This window comes from Amphibalanus amphitrite, unplaced genomic scaffold, assembly GCF_019059575.1.
Source record: "Amphibalanus amphitrite isolate SeventyFive unplaced genomic scaffold, NRLGWU_Aamphi_draft 000284F_arrow, whole genome shotgun sequence".
NCBI lineage: Eukaryota > Metazoa > Arthropoda > Thecostraca > Balanomorpha > Balanidae > Amphibalanus > Amphibalanus amphitrite.
In genome coordinates, this window is record NW_024881779.1 from 26,842 (window position 1) to 50,362 (window position 23,521).

Sequence of the window (23,521 nt, forward strand, 5' to 3'; positions counted from 1 at the left end):
AGTGTGTCGTTGGTCGTGTCCGTCGTTTCTTGTAGGTGTATCTTATAGTCACCGTGGGTGTATCTTGGTGTCTTCTACACATATAGACGAGTGCGGCCTCGCTTCAAGAAGCAGCACATTCAAGGCCATATATAGGGCACATTGGCAGAGGCCGTATATACTGGTAATCTGTATCTGTAAGTATCTGTATATCATTGGTTGTGTCCGTTAGAATCTTGGGCTGCACATAGCATGTTGATAAAAGCTAAGAGTTTTAGGGTATAAATGCAGCAAAGGCTTCTTGCCTCAACAAGTAACCTTTCTTTTTTTCCTTATATGTAGTGGATGTTCCGTAAAATGTCAACATATGTATTTTAAGATGATTTTAGAGAATGATTAATGAAAAGTCATTGCTGGATTTACACCTTTTCACTCCCAATTGAGGCAGCAGTGCACTCATTTCAGTAATAGTGCAGGCAATTTTGACAGTAACTCTTAGTAACTCTTATAGTTATGTCACTCGTCGATGTCTAATATACCTAAACGTGCATTCATAGTGCATTCATATATTGAATTGCGGCACCATTTTCGTCCTAGGGCAGCCTATCTCATCGTAGTGCCCATAAAAGTGGCCCACGTTCAGGTACATTAGACATAAACGGGCGCACATCATTTGTCAGATTATTTCAATTTTGGTGTGCAGCATGTAGTTTAAGCACTCTTCAGGTATTCTGGCATGGCATTAATTAGCAATAACAGTATTTTTTTTCAAACATCCCAGTTCCCTGCTACCTGAGATTCTAATGACATGAAAGCAGGCAGTCAGCAACTCAAAACTGTCATGTAGCCAGATGCACTACTCTGGATGCAAAAGGTAGATGGTATTTGATGGTTCATTGGTAAAAGTATACATTGAGTCCGAGTGACTGTAAAAAGATAAAGTTTTCATATTCTTACATTATTTGACATCCTGAATCCAAAAGGATACTTATATGTCCTGGAAATAAAAGAAAAAACATAATCAAACCTGACCTAACCTTACCTACCTTTACCTACAACCTACGAACCTACAACCTACAAACCTACAACCTACAAACCTACAACCTAACCTAAACTAACCTACAAACCTACCAACGTAAAACCTAAAGCCTACAAACCTACAACCTAACCTAACCTAAGACCTAAATTTTTGGCTGTTACATATTTGTATCAACAGCGTCACAATTGTCCACTCGGACCTAATATATACTAATACCGGTTCATCTTGATGCCTTTTAACCCTATTCCTGGCGGGGGGCCTTTAAGGCCCCCCTTCAGGTTTTTCTTGTGCCATTGCCAAACGCCGCAAGACTGAAAGCTCATACTCGGTGACTTTTTCTAAACATTCATTGCGCACATTTTGACAAAAAAAGTTGCCGGGTCAGGTCAGGTCAGGTCATCAGAGGCGGTTTGGTGACCCCACCTCAGAAAAGTTTGCAATCACGCCAGAGCTAGAGTTTTTGACCGATCAGACTCATGACCTTTAGGGGAGAGAGGTCATATTGCGCCATGTTCTTAAATGCGCCACACCTTCCTCCTGTCCAAAATTCGATTCAAATGAATGCTCGAATGTGTGCATTTACTTCACCACCAATAACTCGCTGTTATTCCGGTCCACGCCCGGCGTCCACGGGGGCAGGTGCGGTGTCTCAGCTTTCTTGCAGACCATTTTTTGTGATTTCCTCTATTTTCTTACGCGAAACAGTCTATTTCGACCTTTGCTAGTGTCATGGTTTATCGATAGTGATTCAACTAATAATCATTGTTAATTGCTCGTTTAATGGTAGTTTTGAAAGTTTATCACCACCGTGATCAAAAAAGTTAATGAATTGGCATGAAAGTGATGTCGCTCGGTTCAGAAAGAGCGAAAACGAATATATACCAAATTTGATTGAAAAATAATCACCGGTTTTCAAGATATTAGACTTTTACTTTTGTTTACTTTTTTGGAATCTCCGCTGTTCCTAGCGACTTAACTTGAAATTGCGGCATTTGTTACGCGCAAAGCAGCATATCCCACCGCGTGCTACCAAACGTTTTAATAAAAGATATAAAAATTGTTAGATCTCCGCTGACGTCACAAATTCTAAGGGGGCATACCATTGCACTAGCCCCTTAGAATCCGAAAACTGCAAGTTTGAAATTCCATATCTCCGAATCAAAGCATTTATCGATGCTCTGAGTGCCCAAACCGGTATATTCAGACCATGGCCACCAATTTGGCTATCTCAACTCAAAACTAATGTTAAGGTGGGATGGTCACTTTAATAGATCATTGACATTATGTAAGCAGTTCCAGTGGCGGCGCCACGAATTTTCGCCAGTGGGGGCAAGCCAGATCTGACCCGACTGTTGTCTGACAACCCGGCGGGGGGTGGGGGCATGACCCTCACTTTTCAGCCATTTTTTAAAGGAAAATCTTTATTTTTTATTTAAATACAAAACTAAGAGCAGGAAATGGTTCAGCAAGGTGAGATACGAGGGGCGTTCAAAAAGTTCTCGGCCCAACCATGAAGGAGTTGGAATTTCGGCCTGCAACGCGGTGTGTTCAATGATGTGTTATTGGGATGTCCACTTACGTAGCCATTAACCAATCTGCCCTGTGATTGGTTCAGGCTGCTAATTAATCGTAACATAGTTTGCCATTCCCGGTCAGAATGGGCGACGCCCAGAAGGGAGCAGTGATTTGGTTCATGTATTGCAGAAAAATGCACCAAACGTTATTCACAAAAAGCTAGTGCCAACCCATGTTGAGGTTTGTCTTTCTTACAGTAGCGTCAAAAAGCGGACATCTCTGTTCAATTTTGGTCAACAGATCATTAAAGGTCACCCCCGCAGTGGCCAGCCATCAACAGCATTGACTCAAGAAAATATGAAAAATTAGCACTTCTTTGTGAAAATGACAAATGTTCTGGTCTGGAACAACGCAGCAGAAGCGGAGGTGTCTATCAGGTTCCTCAAAGCCATTCTTCGACAGCGTATTAATATGTTTAAGATCTCTGCAAGATGCATCCCCCCTTTGCTGACTCCAAAGGAAAGGCAAGCTCGAAAGGAGGCGTAACGCGAAAATTTTGGCCCCTATATCGAAGATCCAAAAGAGATCATTGAACGACATGTTACCGTGGAGGGATTGTGGGTGTCACACGTTGATCCTAAGGGCGTGACCGAGTTGCACAAGTGGAAGCACACTGAGTAAAGGCCACCAAATGTGTGCGACGTGTTTAAGTCAGACGGCAAGGTGACAGTGGTTGCATTTTGGGATGCTGGTGGGGCTCTGCTCGTCAACTTTCTAAAACAGGGGCGCACAATTAATGATGAATACTACACCTCCCTTCGATAACAGTAGCGAGCAGCAGATATCAAGGAGAGACTAGGGAAGCTGACTAAAAGTGTGCTTCTGATCCAGGACGACGCACCAGCACACATGAGCAGGGTGACGATCAGCGAAGCAGTGAGCTGCGGCTTCGAGTTGTTGTCACAGCCACTTTTTTCTCCGTGCCTTGCACCATCAGGTTGCCACCTCTTCCCCAACATAAGGAAATTGCTTAGCAGTGGCGACTTCGCTGACAGCAAGGAGACAAAAGCAGCCGTCTTGGACGTGCCAGATGCGTCCGAAACCCACTTGGCTATGGAGACCCAGGGGCCTCTCGCGAAGCGCTGCGCGAAATGTTTTTGTCTTAACGCTGGTTATTTGAATAAATAAACATTTTTGGTCTAATAAGTCGACGTCGTATCTCTGCTCCTTCATGGTCGGGCCGAGAACTTTTTGAACGCCCCTCGTAAGTAGGGGAGGATGGGGCAATTTGGCCGGCATTATAATTTGGTCGCCCCCACCTTAACGATATCTTACAAAAGTGAATGAAAAAATCTAGCCTCTATTCATTTATCATTGGTGGAACTTACATAGCCTTGGGTGGAACTAATCCGTGGAAAATTTTGAAAAAGCTCTCATTCGTAGTTTTCTTCAAAATTAATAAAACATGAATTTGATTAGATTTTAAATGGTAACTTTTATTTCCGTTTGAAAAATTGTTTAACATGTAGAATTCGGGCTAAAGACAAATTTCGACATTGTGGTCCCATTGCATAGGGTGTTAAAGGTAGTGTGCCACCTTTCAAAGATTTCCCATTTTATTTTCCTAGGATAAGAAGCTTCTGTTTTTACCTGATATCGCAAAAAAATGGGCCTGGAATAGTGCTTTTTTTCGCCTAAAAGTTGATCGGTTTTTCGATATGTATAACAACTGTAGTGGGCTGACCTGCAAACAGGCGTCGGCAACAATCGCGAATGCGGCACACATGTGACAATAAGCAAAGGTCATTATAGAGTTACGACGTACGGGAATGAGTTATCAGCTGGGGCATTCCACGATAGATCGTACCAGGCCCGTCACCCTCATCTCTCAGATTTTAATGAAAATCGGTCCTAGGGGTAATCATAGGCCCCAAAGACGCCTAGCAAAATATCAGACTTCTCAGATCAAAACTTTTTGAGTTATATTGCATTACATTTTTTTAACTTCGGTTTGTAACGGTGAGTTTGATGGCCTTTAACTCAAGAACGGGTTAAGCAACCAACAAACAGTAAACAACACTAAGCTTGCGATGAATCAAAAATTAATATCACCATTTAAAAATTTCAAAGAAAAATTTTCATTGTTGATCAAAAACCTTAATCTTTTTTCATTTGCCTCTAATGACTTTTGGGACCAAAATTTTTCACAGTTTAATTTTTTTCAAAATAAACTTAATGTCATTGCAAATCGACATGCAAAAAATTAGAAAGGTGTTCTTTCTATAAGTTCCTCATTTTCCCGCAAACAAAATGGGTTTCGGAGGGGTTGATACGACCCCGGCACGCCGTTTCGCATCTAATAGAGCTAGAGCCTCGCGGAAAAAACGAGCGTGTGTGCCATTACAAGTCGCAGCGATTGGTACCCGATTTTAAGGTCTCGGGTTAACCGGTAGGGTCTGAGGTCAGGTCAAGTGACTGAAGTTACGGGTTTGGTTTTTAGTAAATAACTTCGCAAAAAATGGCCGCAGAGCCGCGATTTTGGCATCATTGTGTTCGCCTAGCTCAGGTGCATCGAATGATATACTTTTTGCTAGGGTGAGGTCAACTTAAGTAGTTGACCTTGGGTCAAGGTCAGGTCAGAGCCCCTCAGGTCACGAAGCTGGGCAAAGGGTATCATATGGCATATCATTCGATTCGGAAGGTCTTCCCGAGTCCATTGGTGGCTTTCCCGACTCTCTAGCTCCATTTGATGAGAGTTATTGATGAAAAACTCGTACGACACTAGTGACGTCATAAATGACGTCACGCAAGGTTAACAATCCAAAAGAGAAGCATTGGACTTTGCAAGGAGTGCATGAAATCACGATACCATGTACGTGGGATAGTTTTAGATCATTCTCGGCGCCAAAATAACAGTTTTTTATATTTCCCCATTGACTTATAACAGTGATGTCACGTGACCAACCTGACCTCATGTAACCTTAAAAAATTCCCAGATATACAAGTTGTGAGACCTCTGGAGGACACCATGTATGCGTCCTCTAACTTTCATCTCGGACAGCTATGGTCATTGGCGTACAAAACAATGTCAGAACCAAACAGCCTTTTTTCACCCTCGCGCTTATAGGAAAGAGGGTTGGATGAACCCTCTTTTCACTTTTTTCAGATGACTCAGACTTCAATTGAAATTTCAGCAACCCGTGATGTCACTACGCAGCTTTACCACGCCATTTGTAAGCTCCCCTCCCGAAATCACTATTCGAAACCGTTATCGTGACGTAAAATAAATACATTTAAAAAAAGAACACCTTCCCAATTTTTTGCATACTTCTTAACAATGAGCCAAATATTTTTTTGAAGAAATAAAAATTTCAGAAAATTTGGTCCCAAAGTCCAAAAAATACAAATGAGAGAAAACTCGATATGTCATATATCAAAAATAGCGTATTTTTCGAAATTTCAAAAATACATATTAATCTCTGTTTCATTGCAAGTTCAATGTTATATAACATTTGGCATTTGAATAATCCGTCTTAGAGTTACAGCCCGCCAAACTTAGCGCTGCAAAGCAAGATCCAAAAAATGTTAAACATCATAACTAAAAAATACTTATCTGATAAGCCTGACATTGTAACAGGTGGATTCAGAGCCCCTGATTACCCCTGAGACCAATTCTCATCAAATTCCGAGAGATGAGTGTGTCAAATTGGAAAAAAGTGGTACGATCTATCGTGGAATGCCCCAGCTGTCTAATCGTAGACAACACAATGTCGAACTTAAACTGTAAGCCTGTATTGGTATTGTTTCTTTAATTTGGCTGTCGAACATTAATTTATGGTTTGAAATATGATTTTATGTAAAATAATTTATATGAAACAGCCGTCTCTTAAATTATGACCCCATTTCACCACACGAAAGTGGCAGAAATGACAATGATCAGCTGACGCATTTTTCTTGGCCGAAGTCAGAGCGCGCGGCCCGACGCACCACCACCGCACTACAAAGTATGAGCAGCGTATTTGGAAATTCCAACCTCGACGAGCATCAGAAGCCACCTAACAGGCGTGTTCGAAACCGCAGGAGATGATGATGAACGGGTTTGTCGAAATTTGATTGGATGAGGCTATCGGTAATAGCGATTTTAGTGTGTGCATTTATTGTTCATAGTGGTGTGAAATGTGGTTGGGGTACGACCGACAACCCGTCGGGGCGAAGTTCGCACTGGGGTACTCAAAATTTGAAGAATTTAAGACGTTTCCATGAGTTTTGAAGATATGGATGAGTTCTAAAAATCCGGTTCTCCTTATCCGGGTCATTAACTCCATATGGTCCAGGAAAGCTGGCACACTACCTTTAAGCGTTTTCAAGAGTAATTTCATGTATTTCCGTATAACCGTAACGACTTTATGGACAAAACTTTTCAGAATGGCAATGCGGGGTAATTTGGCCGGTGCTAGTGAAGCAGCTTTGACGGTGCTCTCAGGATCGCTGTGCTGGGACGGCCGACTTGATACGGTCGTCGTACCGAGCTGGTTGGGTTTATATCCGTTGGTGGTGGCATTGCGGCGCAGTCTGCCTCCTAGGGGCTCATCAAGACACTGCGCAATTCAACACGACGAAGATGCTACGGATCTGCTCGAACCAAACTGATAGTCACATCTCCAGCTCGCAAACACTATCGACAACTTGTTTGCAAACATCGGAAGGTTACGAGATGTGAGTATTTGAGACTGAGTTGAGTTATTTCATTGATTGCTAAGAATTTTTAACCGAAATTCGTCGATTATTTCCTTACTAGAAAAAAATTAACGTTTTTTTTCCAAACAATGTCCTGTCATTATTCACTAATCATAAACATTGTGAAAGTATCTTTATCACAAATAAAATGCAAATGTTTGATTGAGAATTGTATGCAAAGAAAGCGCATTTTCAGTTGTGCAGTAAAATGCTGAAATCCGAATCAAACCATTCGAATATAGGGGAAGCCGAATATAGGGAATATCCGTGCTGCTTGAACACTTTCCCTAAATGCTCCTTTTCTTTCGCTTCCGCTTCTTTGGTGCTTGATATTTTCTCTGCTCTCCTGGCGAGGTTTCTGATGACTCCAACCTTCACCGCTGACCCAAATCATGTGATTAAAAAGGGATTAGCGCAGAAGAAAGCAAATAGGACAGACGCACATGAAGAAACGAGCCGAACAACGTACATTTCTTTACCTTACGTGCAAGGACTGAGCGAACCGACCTTCGACGATTTTTACGATGCGACGATGATACGAATCTGACGATGTATGATCGAATCTTATTACGACTGTCATAACGATGTGTGATGGTTTGAACTGTATGGCTGTTTTAGCTTATGCAGTGTAAAAAAAAGAAGTCACAGATCATTACGAGCGAGCGAGCGCAGCGAGCGAAGCGAGTCTTTTCAATATAACGGAAAAATATCAGTATGAGCGGCCCGGCCCGGCCCGGCCTGTAACGCTTTTGAGAGGCTTATATCTCAGCAACCGCTGGACCGATTGGCCTGCGGTCTTTTTCGCTGGTCAGCCATATCCCTTCTACCCCGTAATTGACTACTTTTGATACACCTCAGTGACCGTCGTGACACGTGCAACGTGAAAAGTCAAGGGTGTTCAAGCTGTTTTGCAAAAGTAGTGATTTTGAGAGGCTCATATCTCAGCACCCGCTTGGGCGATTGACTTGCGGTAATTTTTGTAGGGTAGCAGCATCCCTTCTACCAAAATAGGATACTGCCGATGCATGTGGGTCACCCCCAGTGCACGTGCAAAATACAACAATGAGAGGTGTCTAATTTGTTCCCATTTTAATAACTCGGTAATTACTGGGGCGATTTCGCTGAAACTTGGCATACGGGTAGGCACCCACCAGGCAATGTATTCCTATGTGTTACGGTTAAGGTGCTATGCACGTGCGCACGTGCAGGGGGCGCTTCCTTATCTCGAGAACGGCTGGGCCGATTGCGCTCAAATTTGGTACACGGTTGGGGACCAGTTAGTAGGGTGCCGTGCAAAAGTCAGTTTGGACCCCGTTTGCACGTGCGCACGTGCAGAATGCCGCTTCCAGATCTCAGGAACGGCTGGGCCGTTTGCGTTCAAATTTGGTACACCGCTAGCGACCGGTTAGAAGGGTGCTTTGCGCAAGCCCGTTGGAAGTACCCTCTCGCCTTTCCGCACGTGCAGGGCTCACTATCTCGCTCGCTCGTTCTTCGCCCAAAAGGCGTTTTACTGGTTGATAGCACGAACCTGTTTTGCATGTCATCACATTTGTATCGTCTTTTTGTATTTTATATTTCAAACCAGTGAACAAGGCTACTCAATAAAGCCGAAATATTTGGTTTTTAATATTTTTTTTTACCTCAGTGTAGCCCGAAACGAATACGAATTACTGTTATTTACGTGAGGAAGATTAGAAATGACACTTCGTCAGTGCCCGTGTCTGATAAGCATGCTTTCTACTTCAAAACCTGTCATTAGAGCTCAGTGAACGGTGAACTTGTCAAGTGTGCTTTATAATTCGGGTGCGCAGTTTTATGACAAATGAAAGCCGTAGATAAATTCCACCAAGGCCCTAAATACAAGGTTGCACGGACCAGGGGCGGATCCAGAAAATCTCCAAGGGAGGGGCCATTAGAAACCAGGAGGCCCCCCCCATAATCCCACCTGTTGGAGGCCCCATCTTCCCACTTGTTGGGCCCCCCCAAAAAAAACTGCGTCTATTGAGCCTATCTAGCTGTTCAGGCAACATCTCAACATCTGTGCAGGCTTGGAGGCCCTCTGTGCAGGTTAGGAGGCCCTGTAAAAGTGGTCATCTCTGTGAGTATAAGAGACCTCCAAGTTATGAAAAGCTTTACCAATCTTCTAACAAAGAAGTCTTCTCAGCTAGTCTTCTAAGAAATAACTAAGTGAGTAAGTTAAAAAAAAACTCATCGGATTTCGGCCACTTTATTTTCAGGAGGCCCCCTTTTCAGCTTTTTAACTTTTTAACTTTTTATTTTATTTTTGAAAAAAATCGGCCAAGGGGGGGGGGGGGCCATGGCCCCCATGGCCCCCCCCTTGTATCCGCGCCTGGCACGGACTTATTTCTATTAAACCTACCAAAATATAGTTTCACGGTCGAATATCTAAATAATCAATCAAAACTTCTTTTTTATTATCTCGTAATCATTTATAAACAATTTTATAAATATGCTTTTAATTTGCTTGTCTTTTACTGGCAAAATAACTTTTTAGTATTGGGTCAACATAGTGGTGTAGCAGTATGAACCATATCTGGCAAAACCCCAATACCTTCATACAGCAGAAAAGCAGCCACCAGGCGTCGCCACAGTCGCCGTACAGCTGTCGCGTGCGTCGCTTATCGCCACACTACCGATTTCCATAAGGATGCATATGCACGGATATGTAAGGGAAAGTCGCCCTTAAGGATTACGCTTACATCCTTTGCTTATAAGGTCGATATTTGGAAATTGGGAGGGGCTCGGCTATTTTCAACCACGGATATGGCTTTATCACATGATGAGGAACATGCTGATAAGCGTTTTATGTGTCACAACAGCACACAAGTATTTTACTTCATTTTTCAAAAAATAGCCGTTCTGCCGTATCTTTAAGTGCAAGGTGCCGTCGGTCATCCCCGACGTTACGTCACGCCGGGGATTGCCAGATTTTCCTACTAGACTTCGACGCCCCCTGAATTCCGCTAAAAATGGTTATGCAGAGGTGTGAAACATTTATATTTTTAACCCGCGCCCCGCTGGGGGGGGGGGCAGAATCTGCCCCCCCTCCCGTTTTTCGTCAATAACTTCTAAACGCGTTACGCCAGCGACGTCAAACTTTCAGTACCTTATCATACATAAATTTGACACGTTCCCTGAAAATTTCAGCGAAATCCGTCGGAAATTTTTGAGAAATTGACGTTTTTGTGACGTCATGTTCGCCATCTTCGCCTCAAAAACGGCAAAATTTCAAACGCCGCTAACATCTTCATTTTTAAAGGAATCAAGACGTAACAAAAAGGTTATACGTGATTCTACTTTGTCTATCAAATGGATATCTCGGTTTTTTGAAAATTTTGGATTTTGACCCAAATTTTTTCAAAAAACTGACTTTTGGGAAAAAATTATAAAATCCAAAATTTTGAGTGTATCGAAAAACCGGAATATATGTCAGAGAAGTAGTCTATGTGCACCTATATACCAATTTTTAGAAGAATCGGTTCAAAAATGTGGGAGTTATTCAAAATTTTATGACGTCACGACACACAAAAATTTTGAAAAATGATTTTTTTTTGGAAGTTCTAGACCTCGTACGGAAACAAAAATAGCACCATTCGGTTCGCCGTGAAAAACTGCATCAGATAGACACCATTTTAGGCCTTAACAACCAACTTCAAAATTTGACCTCACTTGACCTGACCTTGACCTGACCTCGACCTGAAATTCATCCAGAGGTAGTCCATATCACTTATTGAGTGTGCCTATTGAATTCTATGAGTAAAATGACCCATAAAACATGTGTCGCACATGCCCTTTTCTATATTTTGTTTTTGGTGACCTGACCTGACCTTGACCTTGACCTTTGAATGACATTGTATGCAACGAATATTGTCTTGGTAGTCTAAGAACACGTTTTGGGCAATCAGTCTCAGTCCATTCTCCGGCAACTACGGTGCAAGGCCGATACTGTAGAAACTTGCATTTTGTACCCTTGACCTGACCTTGACCTGACCTGTGACCTACTTAAGCAAAAAAATTTGGGCTCTTTAGATCCGCCTTGTTGAGAGCTTTCGATTGCCGTTTTCCGCGTCTTTCTACGACCATCGGTTCGGAAGTTAGACAGGGGGGGGGCAGAATCTGCCCCCCCCCCCCCCCAGCAGGGCGCGTATGGCTGAATAGCCCAGCGGGGCGCGGGTTAAGAATGCTGTTGCTGGTCATGCAAAAACGATGAATGGATCTTAGAGAAAATTGAAGGCTCTTTCCAATGATAGCATTTTCAATTGTCAAACGTATCAAGTTAAGCAGCAAAACCCGTGTAATTATTTAGTGGCACATTATGGACAAATGTCATTTTCTTCAGCGATTTGTTCCGCCTTGTTTTTGATCAATTAGCTATCACAATTTTTTTCATGAAAGACGGTACCTACATTTATTCAAACGGCGTCTGATAGCCCCCGGTTGAATCAAACCGAGACAGAGGGCAGGTCCCGGAGCATGAATGACGTTCTAGGTAAGATCATCTGCGTTTTGCTCGCACTGGCTTTCATACCATTGGAACAAAATCAGTCAAAAATGGACGTAAGGGCATTTTCCATGCGTGTGATAAGGATGGACATGTCCTGTTTCCTGCCGCTGACCCGGACCTGCGTATCGTCAGCATACTGAATGGTGCTGACCCCTTCACCGATACACAGACTGAGGCCGTTAGCGTATAGTCTCTTTTGAAAGTATCGCGACTCTGAGCGAGGGCGCTACAGTCCCAGCCGCGGCACAATGGGACCGGAGTGAAAGTTAGCGCGACATCGGTACTTTTTCGTGTTTCGTGCCCGCTTTTCACATGAAAGGGATGATAGAATCATACAAATGGTAGCCGGTGTACTTTCTAAGCAATTTCTGATAAATTTAGGAAATTAATCATTAGTAATGTCATTAATTAATTGATTAATTCAGTGGCCCTGCGCTGACCTCGACTCGGTTCGGTCACGTGATAAGATGGTAACACCTGTCAGGTGTTACCATCTTACACCACATGGTAACACCTGTCAGGTCAGGTCATGACGGCACCGGAAATTCCGATAAGCAAATGATGTAGCCACCAAAACCATGATGGGAATTTGATGGCTTGCATGACTACAGGGTGTCCCATAAGTTCCCAGAAGTATAAGCATGTAAAATTGATGCGACAATCCAATGAATCTGAGAGATTGACCATTTGGCCGAAAATTACGTGACTAGACCCTAAAAGGTTAAGGGGGTCGGTGTTCCCCCGTCTTACCCTATGAAAACAATTCATGTTTCTTTTGGTGACCTCTCCTGTTTCGTGTGATAAACTGAAGCGTAGTCTAAGTGTATTCACGATGTTGTTCTCTCATTCGCAGAACTACTGCGTCAACTGAAGGGAAGGGTGCTGGCTGCGGGTGCCATGCTGCAGAAAATGTTCAGGAAGGTCCGGCCGTGGTCGGCACTGGCCGCCGCGCGCGCCCTCTGCTCGGCCGCGGCGCCTCCGACGGGCGGCGAGGCAGCGCTGGTGACGCTGCTGCGCACCCGGTTCCCGGCCGCGGCGGCGCTGCACGTGGAGGACATCTCGGGCGGGTGCGGCGCCATGTACGCCGTCCATGTAGAGACGGCCGAGTTCGCCGGCATGAGCCGGCTGCGCCAGCACCGTGCTGTCCAGGAGGCGCTCAGCCAACAGATCAAAGACATGCACGGTATCCGCGTCAGCACGGCTGTCCCACCAGAGCCGGCTGACCGGGCCGAGACGTGACGCATGCAGCGGCCATAAGAGTTAGTGCCAGCAGAGGCGTGTAGGGGTCGTCCTCGGGACCGGAGTTCGCCAATATGGAGTGCTTTGAAAGAAGATTACCTTATAAGCTTGTGTAGTTCTGTTTCATCGCGGATAGATTTACTGATTATAGATAGGCATTGTATATAGCTGTACCTTACCTGGTTGTAACGAAACTCTAATTGCTGTGGCTGGTGCAAACTGTGATGTACTGCTTGATACCTTATGCAAAAAGTACATTAGTAAAGACAAATGTTTATGACTTCTTTTGTGCTGGCAGTGTCTAAATGAGAGCCGTACTTCTAATTGCTCTAGGACCCATTGTTTAAAGTGACCATCCCACCTTAACCCTATTACTGGTTGGGGGGGGGGGGGAAGGGGGCGATTCGGCCCCCACCTGTAGTTTTTCCTCTCGACGGAAAACCACTGAAGCTAGGGGCTCCAAACTTAGTGACTGAGAGTTTCTAGCTAGCGCAGAGGCGTCTGCAGGACGAGTTTCTCGGGGGTAGTTTTGGTCCAGCTTTGACTATTCCGACATTTGCCGCTAAGCAGCGACTTACTAAGGTTGGTACCTACTGGTGATCAGTGGCATCACCCGTCATATGTGTGCACCTATAGACTATGTGACCTCGTTTTAAAATGAAAATATTAGAATAGGCGGATCGTACCTGAGAAAGGGGGTAATATACTGCCCCGTCTTAGCGTGCCTGATTCGGCCTATGCTTAACGAAAACATGTATTTTGTGCCCACGCTGCATATTTTACATGATATATGACACATCATATATCATGCCAACAGAAAAATAGCCGCCTGCCGGATTTTTTTTGGCTAAAGACCACTTCACATACGGAGCATAAACGCGATGCGCACGTAAGCGGATAGGGCTCTATCTACCCTTTACGCTCCGTATGTGAAGCGGTCTTTAAGGAAAAAAATCCGGCAGGCGGCTATTTTTCTGTTGATAAAACTGGCCTCGGGTCACTTTTGCGACCTCTCCAATCTCCATTAGGTATAGGTGGCTAAGTTTATGGGAGGCAACTTAAAGGCATCTCTTTTGGACGAGCGCCATTCTAGACAATCGCCAGCATTAGGATGCATGTAAAATTTACACACTGAAAAAGAAAACTGCACCTGTGACCATTCATTATGTCCCACAGGTCATCCCAGGTCATGAAAGGTCCACAACAGTTTTTTGAAAATAACTTTTTATAGATACATGCTAAAACGATAAAAACACCTCAGTGGTGTTCAGCTCGACGATACAGATCGACTGATATGCAACATGACATTTTCCGGTGAGGTCATGACCTTGACCTGAGGTCAAATTCTCAAAATTACCTTTCAAGGTCATCCTATAGTCCATTCGGCGCGTCTCGACGATAGAAACGCGATGCTGGCAAACGTAATGTCGAGACTCTCTTGAGTCAAAAGCTATTGCAGGAAAATATTGTTCGTAAAACTCCTATTTTTAGGGTGTTTGCCCTCTGGAGGCTAAACCGTTGACCAGAGGTCAATTCTGAGGGCAGTTTACAGAAACACATTTGAGAGGGTTATTGAATGCACTTTACCGCAACACTATAGCTCTATTGGTTTCCGAGCTATGTGCCGGTGTTTCGAAAAATGTTGAAAGAGGCAACATTTTACCTTTGATGACCTTTGGTGACCTGACCTTATTTGACCTAACCTAGAAAACCGCTTACCGCGTGTTGCTACGCGACCTAGGAGCCGAGTTAGACGAGGGGGCGTGACCTCCCCCCCCCCCCCAGCACGACACGGAAAACTCAGACCACCAGCATGGCGCGGGTTAAAAGTCGTAAATGGGCGCCGCTACGTTAGCAAAAAAATATTAGCAAAGAGGTAGCCTCCATTTGCTGGTGCATCCTTCTTCTCCCAGTGATGTGCCTCTTTTTTCTGGAAGCGTCTCACTTATGCTGGTTTCCCTCACTTCTCCTGGGGGCGCCCAACCTCTGCTTGGATCGCCCAATCCCTCATGGGGAGGCCCCACTTCGCTTGAGTCACCTCATTTCTTCTAAGAAATACCAATTTCCTGTAGGCAACCCACTTATCTGGGACGCTCATCTTCTGTAGAAGCGCCCCTCTTCTTCATGATGGGTCACACTTCTACTTGGAGTGCACCTGTTCTGTTAGGGCGCCCCTTTGCTGCTGGGGAGTCCCTTTTTCTACTGTGAATGGGGCGACCCTCTCCTGTTGGCCGACCCCAAATTCTGCTGGCCGGCGCCCCATTTCTGTCCAACTTTTGCTGGGGTGCCCCTGTCCTGCAGAGGGCACTTCTCTTTTGCTGGAGACGCCTCTTCTGGGGGCGCCCTTCCACTGCCGGAGACGTCTCTCTTCTGCCAGCGGCATCCATTTTCTTCTTATGGGGCTCCTCTTTTTTTGCTGGGGCGCCCCTCTTTTGTTCGGAGTGGGGCACCCCTCTCCTTTTTCTGGGGCACCGCTCCTCTGCTGAGGCTGCCCTTCTGCTGTCAGGGGCGCCCCTCTTGTGCAGAATATGCTCCTTTTCTTCTTGTAATGAGGCACCCCTCCTCTACTGGGGGCGCCCAACGACTGCTGCCTGTTGGGGCGCCCATCTGCTGCCGGGGCAACTCTCTTCTGCCGGATATTGTCAATGGGGCGCCCTTATCATGCTTAGCGAGCCAAACCTCTACCGGAGACTCCCTTTTGCTGTGGCGCCTCTCTTCTGTTGGGCGCCCCTCTTCTGCTGGGGGCGCCCCTTTCCTGCTGGAGACCCTTGTCTTCTCCTGGCCCCTTCCGTTGCCTGGGGCGCCCCTCTTCTGCCAGTGGCACCCATTTTCTTCTTATGGGGCTCCTTTTTTGCTGGGACGCCCATCTGCTGTCAGGGCGCCCCTCGTCTTCTCGGAATGGGGCGCCTCTCTCCGTTTGCTGGGGCGTCGCTCCTCTTCGGGGGTGCTTTCACCTGCTGGAGTGCCCTTCCGCTGCCAGGGGCGCCCTCTTGAACAGAAGGTATCTTTTTATTTTTGTAATAAGACGCCCCTCTCCTGCTGGGGAGCGCCCATCGCTGGGAATGGGCAATTGGGCGTCGCTCTCCTGCTTGGTGAGTCCAACTTCTGCTGGAGGCGCCCTATTTCTCCCCAACCTTTGCTGTGTCGCCGCTCTTCTGCTCGGGGCGCCCTCTCTGCCGCGGGCTATGGGCGCCTTTTTTGATGAAGGGGGTGGGGGGCGGCCGCCCCCGCCGCCCCCCGTTGGATCCAGCTAATTGTTGTTGCTGCCAGCAACAACAGTTAGCTGCACTTTGACTGCGTATGACGACGCAGCTGTCTGGTTTTGCATCACCTTGCCCTGCATCCATACCAGTTAGGTACGCATGCAGCTATTTTTGAATTATCTCGACCTTTGCATTGTATTGTATAAAGCACTTTGCATGAATATCCGTCGACACAAATACGTTCTTCTTGGCGATTCGGCAGATAACCGGCTACCAACATATTTTATAATTAATTTTAATTATTAAAATCTGCTAGCTCTTTGTTGTTTGAATATATTGTTTTATATCTCCCCAAATGTGAATATAAAAACATACACATGCCTTTCCTGTCGAAGTTATCTACAGACGCCAGTGCGGCAAAAGAAACCAGCCAGAAATGTTGAACCTTGCTCTACTTTTTTACGCTTCGTTCCGATGCTTAAACTGCGGCGCAAACGTATCCAGAACGGCGGCTCTCTTTCCCGGTGCCTACTGCTGCATCAAACGGCATACGTTTCGGGTCGGTTTTGTCACGTTCTGACCGCGTTTGGTGAGGTTTACGTTTCGGATTTGGAAAGTGGAGCACCGGGCCTAACAGGGTAGACAGGATGGCAGAATTGATGGTGCTGAGATGTTAGGCTCTAAGGGCCGTTACAGTCCGGGGCGGGCCACTCACACTGATATTTTTACGTTATATCTATTGATGACTCTCCTCGTGTTCTGCGCTCGCTCGCAATTATGTACTTGCATTTATTCGTCCTATCTTATTCCTTTGCTAACTGGTTTACTTCTTCTGATACTGAATGGTCTGTGACATGAGGGCGTGGTATTCTAGCCCTTGAGTTCAACAGTCCATTTGTATTATACCACGTAGTCAGACTACGTATGCCTACGCCGGCAATCGCCTCGGCTGCCGCGTTCTCGCTGCTTGGCACTCATTCGCTTCTCTTGTCTGACCGCAGGGGATGGCGCACCCGACTGACTGGGACGTGGAGCAGTACCGCAACGAGCATGAGCCGCCAGAGCACTGGCGCCTCTGCCGCGCCTTCATCCTAGCGCACAAGTCCGACTACCCCGAAGCGCGGCTCGTCTGCCTTGCGCAGTGTTTCGCCAATATGGAGTTTCTCGGCTGTCGCTACCCGGACGAGACTATGCAGCTGGTCCGAGAGCTATCCGCCGGCATCGCGGACGACTACCGCCGCGAGAAGCAGAAAAAGATCCAGAGGACGTTCGTGCGCGCGTCTGACGCGGCTGAGGCAAAGGTGGCGCGGAAGCGAATCTCTTATGACACGGACGGGGGCCCTTCAGCTAAGTCATACCGCCTGTGTGATGACAAGCCAGTAGGTAATTCTGCTGCTTTCATCCTCGTCGAGTACGGTGATGTCTCGGTGGACGCCAATCCTGTGAACAGACTGATGTGTTCGTCTGGGTTCTGTAAGGTGCCGGTGAAATTCGATATGGTCGGGGATGTGTGCGAGTGTCGCGTAGGCGGAGACCACGTCGGTACTGGCCGACGCCCCGAGGGTACTAGCAACAGTGCCAAGGGCAGCGGGGCCAAAACAGCCAAAACTTTGGCCGCGGCGGAGGCGCTTGCAACTCTGCAGGGACAGTGTTACACGATCCGGCTCAAGACAAAAATCCTGGCGGAGGAGGACGTTGCCCGGGGGGAGCTAGTGGCAGCGGAGGGCGAAGCGGCGCAAAAGGTGGCAGACGGAGTGGGCGGCAAACTGTTGGCCATGATGGGCTGGACAGGGGGCGGTCTCGGAAAACAGAAGCAGGGTATCACTGAACCAGTCCGGTTGGAAGAAGTTGTTGGTCGCCAAGGACTTGGATCGGAGAAGCGCACAGTTACCAGGGAGTTCAAGGATAAAACGGAGCTGCGACTGCGTGCGTATGCATCCAAATTTCAAGAACGCGACCTGTCTTTTAGCAATGAGTTTAGCAACGAAGAGCGAAAAGAGATCCACAGTATAGCTCATCGCTTCGGTCTGAAGAGCAAGAGCTATGGCAAGGGCGAGGAGCGGTTTCTGGTAGTGTCCCACAAGTTCAACCCCTACCATCTGCTACAATACCTGCTGGCCACCGGCGGGCAGACCGACAAGTATGAGCTCATCCCGCCAAAGACTGAGCAGTCTTCAAGAGAGGATTCTTCGACAGCCGAGAAGGTCAGCTCAGTAATCTGTCTGACTTGATGGCACAAAAGTGTTATTCGCTGTTACCTCGGGCGCACTCTTCCCAGGCGAAGATTCGTATGCACAATGGTTCGTAAGCAAAGTTTCGTATGCCATGGACCTTATCTGATAATGAATTTCGTGTGGGAGAAGGCTTGCAAAGGCTGAAGTTCTTGGCGTAGAAGGTTTGTGTAGGAAAACCTTGATCATGGTCACAAATCTAACCAGTCTGAAACATCGTTCCAGCTTCGTGTGGCATATCGGTCCTGCAGACGTTCTTGAGATGCAAAAACAAGCGTACGTACTAGCGCAAAGTGAAATACCATTCCATACAAATCATATCCGATTTGAAACATTTCAGAAACGAGCTTCAAAGTACGAAGCTTTTTCCTACGAACGGTAGGTATCCCTTATGAACGTTAAACATCAATACATAAACCGTTTCCATTACGAACTTGAGCCGTTACCAAACTTACCCGTACGAATCTTATGAGCATTTTACTGTACGAACGTCTTTCGGCGCCAGCCTTTCCATATTCTTTTTTTCATGCGAACTGCCCCTTCTAAATCATAGACATACGAACCTTATCCGATCAAATCTTATCCACTGCGAGCTTGGCGGCACGAACCTTATTTCATGACTCATGCGGACCTTTTCCGATACGAACTTTTGTTTACCAGCCTACTAAACTTTTGCTTACACAAACCTTCGTCCGCGTCCCCAAATATACACACAAATTTGGTGAATTGGTGTATCTTGGATAGATATGTTCAAGATATGTCAAAGATGCAATGGTGACCATTGTATTGCTTTATGCGTGTTGAAGTGGAGAGAACGTGGAAATTGTTCATGATGTTAGTTAGTACCTAATTTTGTTTCTGTTCTGATATGAGATTTTCCTAAATTGAATTTCTTTGTGGCCAAATCAAGGTCAATGACATGTAAGTAGCATATTAGTTTTGGGGGAAGGTTGCTAGAAATAAGAATGTTATCTGATTCGTTTAAATGCCTTTTCAAGACCTTTAGGGATGAACTTTCATTCGTATTCCAGTAAAAGAGGAGGTGACGGGGAAGACGATAGCTGTCTGAATGAAGGAAAAGATCCCAAGTGCTACATTTTTTTAACGAGCTTGTCTATTGCATCACACTATCTAGCTGCTTCTTTCAATACATCATGTCAAGGACTTGCTATCATGTTTGCCATAGTCGTTTGCAAGGATGCGACATAACCCGACTGTCAGCGAAGCGATTTCGCGTGCTATCGCCTAATTCGCCTTGCTTGCTCACGATTGCCGGCCTTTCTGGTCACAGGAGATGGCGGACCTGACTGACCGACCTTGCCCTGAGCGGCTGCCACCGGTGCAGGCGCCTCAGCGGCACGCCTCTCCGATAACCGAGGATCAGGGTGCTGATACCTTGGAAGCGCAAACTCCACTGTACCAGAAGGCGACTGCCAGCCATGGAGCATCAGCAACATCGTCGACTCAGCTTAACAAGCCAGCGCACGATTCTTTCATAGTGGTGGAATGTAACAAGCCATGTTTCGACGACGATCCTATCAACAGGCTGTTATGCTCTTCTGGCTTTAGCAGAGTTCCGGTCAAGTATCGAATGGTTGGCGACATCTGCGAGTGTCGTGTCGGTGGCAGTCTTCTCGGCATCGGCAAACGCGCCGACTGCTCCGCCGGAAGCAAAAGTGCTGTCAATATGGCTGCGAAACAGATAGCGGCAACAGAGGCACTGTCTGTGCTACAGAAAAGCTGCTACACGATCCGGTTCAAAACTGGAGTTCTGAGTGATGAGGACTTCGATCAACTGAAGCTGTCATCAGTGAAGTGCTTTAATGAGCAAATAGTCGATGATATAGGCTGCAGGCTTCTGAAGATTGTGGGCTGGACGAAAGGCGGGCTTGCCAAAGAAAACAGGGCAGTCACTGACCCCATTCAGCCAGAAGAGATTGTTGTGGAAAAGGAATCACGTTCAGATGAGTGCTCCTTGACTGAGGAGTTGAAAGAGAACGTAGAACAGCTTTTGCGTAACTACGACCGGAAGTTCCAAGAGTCTGATGTGTCCTTTAGCAATGAATTGAGCGCTGAACAACGCGAGCAGATACACCAACTAGCGCAAAGTCTTGGTCTCAAGAGCAAAAGTCACGGCAAAGGTGACGATCGGTTTGTTGTGGTGTCGCAGCAGTTCAAGGTGCAGTATCTGCTACAGTACCTCATGGCTCGCGGTCTAGAGACTGATGTTTATGAGCTCATCCCGCCTAAGGTCGAGATGGTGCAACAAGAAATGTCTTCAGCAACTGACCATGGTGGCCTCGAAGATTCCAAGGCAAAGCCGCGCAGTTTGGGCGAGAGCAGGCCGACGGGCAAGCCAGTATCTTTTATTTTGGTAGAGAGTGGCGAGGCTTGCTTCGATAGCAATCCGGTCAACCGGCTGCTTTGTTCTTCTGGGTTCTGCAAAGTAGACGTAGAATTCAGAATGATAGGCAGCACTTACGAGTGTCGGGTCGGTGGGGAACTGCTCGGCTCGGCGAAATGTGTTGACGGCTCCACCAAGAAGAAAAGCGCTGTTGCCAGGGCTGCCAAAAAGGTGGCGGCGACTGAGGCGCTAGCGGTGCTTAAGAGTCGCTGCCACACGATCCGGTTCAAAGCTGGAGCTCTCGACGACGGCGATGTGCGTCGACTAATGCTAAGAATGGACATGTGCGGAGATGCGGTTGCGCCGCTTCGGGTTGGCACCAAACTGCTCAGGCTACTAGGATGGACGAAAAATGGACTTTTGAAACAGAAGCGGGCTTTCAAAAAGCCTATTCAACTAGAAGATGTCTGTCGGCAGACCGATTGTTCCGACAACAGCAGCATCACTGGAGAGTTCAGAGAAAACGTGGAGCACCTTCTTCGCGAGCACGCATCCAAGTATGATGAGTGTGATCTTGCCTTCAGTAGCGACTTCGTTGGCGACTTTCGTCAAGAAATACACGCGCTAGCAGTGCATTTCGGTATGAAGAGCGAGATTCTTCGGAGCAGTGAAGGGCAGCTGTTGCTGGTTTCGAAGACATTGAGCGCCGACTATCTGCTGCAGTACCTGCTTTCCAACGACGAACGGAATGACCAGTTTGAGGTCTTGCCTCCAGGGGCGATAGAACCTCAGCTTCACAGCTCAATGGTGGTTGAGCAGCGTGACGTGAACACACTTGGTGCGACAGTCACATTGGACTGCGACGGACGCTCGACAAACGGAGAAACGGAGTTGAGTGCTGTAAGCAAGAATAAGTCGATTGATGACTTCGTCCTTGTCGACTACGAGGACGAACTACTAAATCCTTTGGACAAGCTGAAGCGCTCATCTCTCTTCTGCAAAGTCCCGGTAAAGTTCAGGAAGGTTGGTGATGCTTGCAAGTGTTCAGTCGGTGGAAGTGTGGCGGGCACCGGGAAAACTGTCAACAAAGGAAAGGGTGGGAAAAGAGGAGGTCGCGACAAAGCTGCTGAGAAGGCGGCAGCTAGTGAAGCACTCGGGATGCTGCAACGGCGCTGTCACACGGTCCGGTTCAGAGCAAAGACTGTACCGGATGAAGAAGTGACTCGACACCAATTGATGGTGCAGGGCGCGGCAGCCGCTGCGTCAAATGTAGCCGACGGCGTGGGCGGCAAGCTGTTGGCTATGATGGGCTGGACGGGGGGCGGTCTCGGCAAACACCAGCAGGGCATTACCGAGCCCATCCTACCAGCTGCGACGCTGGGTCGCCAAGGTCTTGGGTCAGCGAACGGGGTTTTCAAGGTGAAAACTAGACAATACCTGCAGGCGTACGCGTCCCAGTTTCAGGAGCATGGTCTGAAGTTTGGCGCAGAGTTTACCGCTGGCGAGTGTTCCGCAATCCAGGCACAGGCGCAGCGCCTGTGTTTGAAGGTGAAGAGCTTTTCCAGAGACGGAAAACAATATGTACTGGTGTCGCATAAGGTGGAGGCGCACCAGCTACTGCAATACCTGATGAGGAACGGCGGACAAACGGATAAGTACGAGCTGCTGCCGCCCCACTGTAGTGTTTAGCGTCGCTACGCTAGCGATTCGAGGTGACAAGGGGTCCACTTTGACTACAAGAGCCCAACTAGAGCCTGACGGCATATTGTCAGTCAGCGGTATTGTCCTTGCAGCTGTAGAAGGTCTAGGCGAAATCGTCAGGTTGTTCGTTATAACATAGGCATCAATCCTGTAATGTTGTCTTTTTCTGGCACAACATATTGGCATGCAGTTGACCCATGTCAAGTGTGCCAGAACGATCGAAGATCTCGGCTGCTTCAGTTTTGTTCCAGTTGCCGTGCTGCTGATGGTCAGTCGTTATCTATTTGAAAGTATCAGAGTGTGAATACACTTATCTTTTGTATAAATGTCATTTTTGCTTGAGTGAGTAGCGGAGACCCGGGAGGTATGGGCTGGTTTTGTGAAAAGGCAATTTTCTTCCAGTGGGCAGCGGCCAGACCTGGTTTTTCACTCTGTGTACGTGAAATTGCCTCTGGCCTGTAAAGTATGCCTGCTATTAGGCAGCTGGGATCAACTATTTTGTCTCGAGATAACTTTAACCCGGCAGGCAGTGGGCCTCCCGGCCACCTTCCGCGCGGTGGGGGGGGGGGGGGGCATTTGCACATCCTGAAAGTTTGAAGGAAGTCATTCCAAAACTGCGAGTTGGACAGGTGCATAAAGAAAATTGAAATTTGACCATGACCTTGTACTGGTTTTTCTGACCTGGTGACCTGACCCAAGGTCCCCGGACCTGAAATTTTCAGGTCATATGTAAAAAGGTTGCCCCATAGGCTGTGCCAAATTTGGCGGCGCTGCGCGCCGCCGTTTTTACGCTATCTTTGAAAAGCCTTAGGGGGGGGGGTTGCATAAACCCCCCCGGCCAGTGCGAGGGTTAACAGTCTTTCGTCGATTAACGGAAATTTCTGAATATGAGCGGCCGGCCGTGCGGACGGACGCTTTTGCGAGACTTTATATCTCAGCAACCATTTGACCGATTTACATGCGATAGGTAATTCTTGTGGGGTAGCTTCATTCGTTCTAGAGGTGGCA

At 46.9% G+C, this 23,521-nt stretch overlaps 2 protein-coding genes across 4 annotated transcripts; both read left to right on the forward strand.

Moving 5' to 3' along the window:
• LOC122387362 lies at positions 1-22,839 on the forward strand. The gene is made up of 3 exons (XM_043377483.1): positions 1-176; positions 17,239-18,441; positions 19,760-22,839. Exons 2-3 carry the CDS (start codon positions 17,242-17,244, stop codon positions 22,499-22,501), a joined length of 3,942 nt encoding a protein of 1,313 aa, XP_043233418.1. The 5' UTR covers positions 1-176; positions 17,239-17,241; the 3' UTR covers positions 22,502-22,839.
• LOC122387363 (bolA-like protein 3) lies at positions 10-13,309 on the forward strand. 3 transcript variants are annotated; one of them, XM_043377485.1, is made up of 3 exons: positions 10-31; positions 6,958-7,249; positions 12,649-13,309. In XM_043377485.1, exon 3 carries the CDS (start codon positions 12,693-12,695, stop codon positions 13,032-13,034), a length of 342 nt encoding a protein of 113 aa, XP_043233420.1. In that variant the 5' UTR covers positions 10-31; positions 6,958-7,249; positions 12,649-12,692; the 3' UTR covers positions 13,035-13,309. The 3 variants fall into 3 exon arrangements, with proteins under 3 accessions (XP_043233420.1, XP_043233421.1, XP_043233419.1); XM_043377486.1 differs by lacking the exon at positions 6,958-7,249 and having other exon boundaries at positions 14-31; XM_043377484.1 differs by lacking the exons at positions 10-31; positions 6,958-7,249 and adding an exon at positions 250-292.
• Positions 22,840-23,521: the final 682 nt, after the last annotated feature.